This window comes from Centruroides sculpturatus, unplaced genomic scaffold (assembly GCF_000671375.1).
Source record: "Centruroides sculpturatus isolate CEXI.00-Female unplaced genomic scaffold, Cexi_2.0 scaffold1121, whole genome shotgun sequence".
Lineage (NCBI taxonomy): Eukaryota > Metazoa > Arthropoda > Arachnida > Scorpiones > Buthidae > Centruroides > Centruroides sculpturatus.
Window position 1 is genome coordinate 279,522 of NW_019385293.1, and position 6,135 is coordinate 285,656.

The 6,135-nt window shown below is 32.0% G+C and overlaps 1 protein-coding gene across 1 annotated transcript; it reads right to left on the reverse strand.

The window, feature by feature from the left end:
- Positions 1-4,884: 4,884 nt before the first annotated feature.
- LOC111637275 lies at positions 4,885-5,714 on the reverse strand. The gene has a single exon (XM_023382744.1). The coding sequence runs from the start codon at positions 5,678-5,680 to the stop codon at positions 4,940-4,942; it is 741 nt and encodes a 246-aa protein (XP_023238512.1). The 5' UTR covers positions 5,681-5,714; the 3' UTR covers positions 4,885-4,939.
- Between the last annotated feature and the right edge of the window lie 421 nt (positions 5,715-6,135).

Below are 6,135 nucleotides of genomic sequence, written 5' to 3' on the forward strand. Positions count from 1 at the left end.
AAAGACTCTATGCCTTCATAAAGTACATACTTTTCCTTTGTTTAAGGCTATTTGGGCAGTTTATTCTCTGTTGTATTCTCAAGCAAACAACACATACAAGTACAGTACAATATTTTCTGAGGAAACACTTGTACTTATTCTTTTTTAACCCCATTCCCAATAACCCAGCATTTTCACAAACTCGGCCACTCTTCGGTCCACATTAGGCCAAGTTTCCAGGACTCTACTGTATAACTGTAAAATGTTGTTAGGAAAATGCTGTAAAGTGAAGTATGCCTGTAACTGAAACTATTATAAACTGAAAATTTCTTACAATTTCAATAATAAATAAAGCATTCTGTATTTAAAAAAATCACAAGCATCACATTCAATTTAATATTACATAAATATAGCAAAATAAACTAACAAAAATGTGTGAAATGACATATTAAACCTTTTCCAGGTCAATATGATTCTGTAAAAGAATCATATAATTTTTTTACAGATTTGTCTGGATTAATTAAATACGTAGTACATTTTTATTTTACATAGATATACTGATTTCTGTATCAAATTTTAACAGTTTAATAAAATTCTGTGCTATTTATATTATATCACTATGTACTATAATTATATTTATTTAATATCATTATATTATACATACAAGTTTTATAAAGAAAGAGCAATTGTTTATTGCTACACACCAACCGAATGCCGAAAATCTATCGGGCTAGTATAAAGCTAATTATTAATTTTTTTTTTTTCCTCCCAGCGGTTCTAAATTATTTAAATTAATTTATTTATTTATAATTATTAATGTTAATAAGAGATGGCACCTAACGCTTACCTCTAAAGCCAAATTGGTTACGTAATTCATTTAATAATTAGCCTTATACTAGCCCGATAGATTTTTGGCATTCGGTTGGTGTGTAGCTATATTATATATCAGGTTTAGCGATGTTTGTACAATTATTTATTACAACATCATCACAATGCACTTAAGTTTAGCAGTGTTTTGCCCCGTACACCTTACTTTTCCTGTTAACAATGAAGTCATGCCAGTTATGTATCTAACTTTATTCAGGAGAAAAGTTTTAAATTGAAATAATGTGATTTCCAGCCCAAAGCAGTCTCCTGCTCCTAAACTTTCCATATCTGGTCTTGACTTTCATCTATCTAACACCATTCTTGAGATTAAGAAAGACAGATAGCCAGGAATTTATAGGTCTACAGTTATTCAAATTTTAGCCCAATAATAAACTTTGTTATGTTTTAATCCAAAATATAACAATTAACAACTTTAAAATAAAGTTATTATAGATTTTATTACAGATATTAAAGTTAAGTATAGATTTTAAAATAAAGTTATTATTCCTTGGTTAAGTAATTATTCCTACATTAAGTAATAAATTTTTATTTTTAGAACCATTTACAATTTCGTATTCAGAAATAAGAGAAACTTATAAATACAGTAGAGTATCGATTATCCGAATGCCAATCAACTAAAACGTCAGTTAACCGAAAGCATTCCAGTCGAAGTGTGTTGTGCTGAATCGAACATTTTTGATACTAGATTAACTCCTAAAGTATAATTTTTTTTGTTTTTATATTTTTCAATATATTTATTTTCTTTGCACAAAATAAAGAACTAATTTTTAATGATACAATAGCCAAGATTATTATTATAAAAATTTTTGTTAGGCTTAACATAGACGAAAATTCAATGCAAAGCGACACGCAACAGAGAAAAATTTCAACACGGGATAGATTAATATATTTTTTCGTACATAATCCATTATCTGAAAAATAAGTTATCCGAACAACCACAGTCCCCAATTGATTCGGATAAACGACGCTCTACTATATNTTTGTTTTCAATTCCATGACTTTCCCTGATCAACTTTGTCCAAATTCCCTGACCCTCATATTTCTTAGTGTGAAATATTGACATAATAAAACAGCATTTACTGTGAACAATGAGTACATCTATCCCTCTTTTTGCACAGTTGATATGCTTCAAAGACTGCCACATTAAAAAAATACAGTACATATGTCCTGTAGAAAAATGTTTGATAGAATCCACAACTTCAATGTAATAAAAAAATAAGCAATTTACAAACAAAACACAAGCTTTTTATTTTATCATCATTTATCATTATTATTTGTATGTAAATCTAGTAAATACAAGGTAGCATAAAATCAACAAACAGTATTCTTTGATAAACAAATAGTACTGTACTGTGCTTAAAATGATGAACTCTTGACTTAGAAACACGCAATTTTAAAACCAATCTTTCAACAAAAAGAGTAACTTTTTTAAACAGCAACATAATTTTAACAAAAAATTAAATTTAAAAATTTTTAAATAAAGCATTTTTCCTATGTAAAAAAATTGATTATTGTATATAAAGAGGAAAAGGTGTAAGTTTATACTATAGCTTCTCTAACAAATGCATCTAATTTATTGTAAAATCTTTTTATTTTTTTACAAACTGGACAATTAAAATACAGAGAAACTTCTTAGTATTAATTCTCTTTTTCAAAATACAGATAATTAGAAAATAAAAAATGAATTACAATTCACAAAACACAAGAACTATTATATTAATATAGTTTTAGCTTTTTTCCTCAAGTGTATTTATTTTGATTTCAATCTCTTTTTCTTCCTTTTCGTAATCTTTTCTTAACATTTTTTTGTGTTGTTTTAAATCTTTAAGTTGTTGTGTAAGTTTTCTTTTTTCTTCAGCCCTCAATGCCTGCTGCTTCTGAATATCTTTTTTCTGTTGCAGAGATGCAATATATTGCTGTCTAGATCCTCTGACTGTTAACAACATTTTCTGGTGTATATTTATTTAATCAATACCACCTGCAAAATGGATTCCATCATAAACTAAGCATTGAGCAACTAAACTTTCTTCCTTAAGATTTCCACTCAACAGTGATTTGTTAACCAAAAAACCACTCTCAACACTTCATTCCCATGTGAGAAAGAAAGAGAAATTTTGATAATAGACCATAGATCTTGCAGTTGCCTATCATCCTTCATAATTTCACAATAAAATGTGTCCAGACCATCATCATCACTCCTTTCAGATATAAAGTCCTCAAACTTTAAACTGCAATAAAGTGTCCATAAAACCCTATTCTACAAAAAATAGGGTTTTATGGACACTTTATTGCAGAGCATATCATACTGTTCTTTTGTTTTGACAGCACATTTCTCATCAATCCTGTTTGTATCATGTAGAATGTCCAGTAAAACATTGAAATACAATATTCCAACATTTGATTGCATTTTAATAATTTCTGGGTCTAAGCTGCTCAAAGTCTTCACACATTTGTACTTGACAGGTCCCTTCTCAATAATCTTTTGTGTCATCACTTTCAGCACATTTTGACAATTTCTTAGACAACACAGAATATCTTTGTCGCTTACTTTCAATTCTTTTAAAACCATTTTTGCTCCGAAACCAATATCCAAAGGTACTAAGAGGTACCTTCTTCAGAGGTACCAACTTTTCATTAGCATTTAAATCTATTTTTAGAAACTGCTGGTCGGTGATCATGTCATTTTTCACAAATTTTCTCATCAGGTTCATTAATAATTGAACAACTGCTTTATAAAGGTAGGGTGCAAGAGGTTTGTTGCTCTGAAATCGGGTGAGAAAACTCTCACTTTGTGTACATATTGACCAAAAAAATAAAAGTTTAACTTTATTAAAGTTTAACTTTATTAAAGTTAAACTTTATTGAGTGCCTGTCTCAAGAATGTAGCCACCTTGCTGTCTTTCAACTTTGTACTGTTGTTTATGTATGTCTTCACAAATTCAACAACTTCTGCTGCACGTTCTAAGCACTCTCCATTCTCCAACCACCTTGTTAAACCAAACTTTTAGGGAAATAATCTGCTTCCACTTATAGCAATGTATTCAGCATGCCAAGTGGGTGAGTCTTTTAGCAAATAGTACAAATTCTGTAGCAGTGGTAACAAATTCCAATCTACTACTTTAAAACCAGCTTTTACAGCACCATGGACTACATGTAAACCAGATGTTCCCATTCTCACAAATGATTTACCAACATTCTGTGTCTCCATGTGATCTTCTAATTTATTCAGAAAACTTATCTTTACATTTGGTCCGTCCATACAGATATGAAGAATTTTTGTTAGATCAAGATGAATGTCTGAAAGTATGAAAGGCCATTGAGAAATGCAGAGAGATCATCTGCTGTACTATGATCCAGAAAGACACTATTTAAATATCTGGTCATAACCATGGTTATTTCTAAAAAGGGAGAACCTCACAAAGAACATCTAACCATAGGCAATATGACATTCAGCACTACAGAATCCGTCAAGTACTTAGGGAGTGACAAACAGAAACAATGACTTCAATAAGGAGATAGGAACACGCTTACTACAGGGAAACAAAATCTACTTCAGGCTAACAAACATACTAAAAAGCAGACTCCTTAGTAAAAGGATGAAGCTAAGTGTATACAAATCACCAATTAGATCTGCAATTCTGTATGGATGTGAAACATGGCCAATGACAAAGCAGGAGGAACTACAACTACAGAGATTCAAAAACGAAATACTAAGGAAAATCTTTGGACTTGTGGAAGACTATGATGATAATGATAGCATGATCGATGGAGAACCAACATGGAGGAGGAGAAAAACAAACCAGGAACTGCAGACAATCTACAACAAGCCCATGATTACACAGGTGATTAAAACCAGATTGATTGGTTGGTTTGAGTTTTCTGGCACAAGGGCCATTCAGGCCATGCTGCACCATAGCAATAGGTAAAAAATAATAATAAAGAAGACTAAATATATATAACAAAATATAGACACAACACAGAAACATAAATAAGTTCAAATAAACAACACAGCAAAACAAATATAAGTATATAATAAATAAATAAATAAGTATATGAATAATTGATTAATTAATTAAATCTCTTTATAAATATTTACAACTTTCAAAAAGTTCAGTATCTTATCAAGATTTGGCCTCTGGCCCAAAATCTCTCTCAAACTTGCATTTCCAAAATGCGGTCTACGACATTGATCAAGAGCAGCGCAGTTGCAAAGTATGTGTTTAACACTTACAGTACAATTGCAATATTGACATACAGGTTGGTCATCACCCTTCAAAAGGTATTGATGAGTCAGTCGAGTGTGTCCAATTCTCAGATGAGAAAGGACAACCTCAGATCTCCTATCATACTGCTTATTACGTGTCCAATTTTCAACCAAAGGTTTGATCTCGTGTAGTTTATTGTGGATTTGTGCATTCCACATAATTTGCCATCTCTCTGCTAGTCGATTTTTAACGACTAGCTTCAAATCACCTCCTTCGATATGCATTGTAATCTGTGAAGGACTTGCTGACTTAGCAGCTGTGTCAGCTTCTTCATTTCCTCTTATACCCACGTGGCCTGGGACCCAACAAAACTTTATAGAGAAGTTGCACATAGTAAGATGGCAAATTAATTTCTGAATTTTAATCACTATAGAGTGAGAACGACATTCACACCAGATCAAAGCCTGAAGTGCACTAACTGAGTCAGTGTAAATTGCGCAGCAACGATGACCTTTCCTATTTATATACTTTAGGGCTAAATAAATAGCCTGCAACTCCGCAGAAAAAAATGGAAGAATTTGGTGAAATTTGTTCTGCCACGATTTCATCCTGGCAAACAGGCTGAGCCAACATAGTTATCTGATTTAGATCCATCGGTGTAAATAGGAATTAAATTCCTGTCACAATTTTGAATTTCTGCAAAGTGCTATCTATAGATGTAATCTGGTGTGGTTTCTTTGGGGAACCGCTTTAAGCTTAAATCACCATTTATCAGTGGGGTTGACCAAGGTGGAATACCATTAACCTCTACCTGTGAGATGTTGCTTGTGTCCAGGTCAATCGTGCTGCTTACATTCTCCATTCTTATGTTGAATGTAGGGACACAACTTGTCCGAGCTGCAAATAACTTTTTCAGCTGAGTGTCTGAGCTACTAGCTGAAAGTCTATTCAGAGATTTCTGTTTGATGTAGTAAAAAAGAGACAACTGTTCTCTCCTGAGAGATAGTGGAGGCTCATAAGCATCCACGTACAAACTTTGGACAGGGGAAGTTCGAAAAGCACC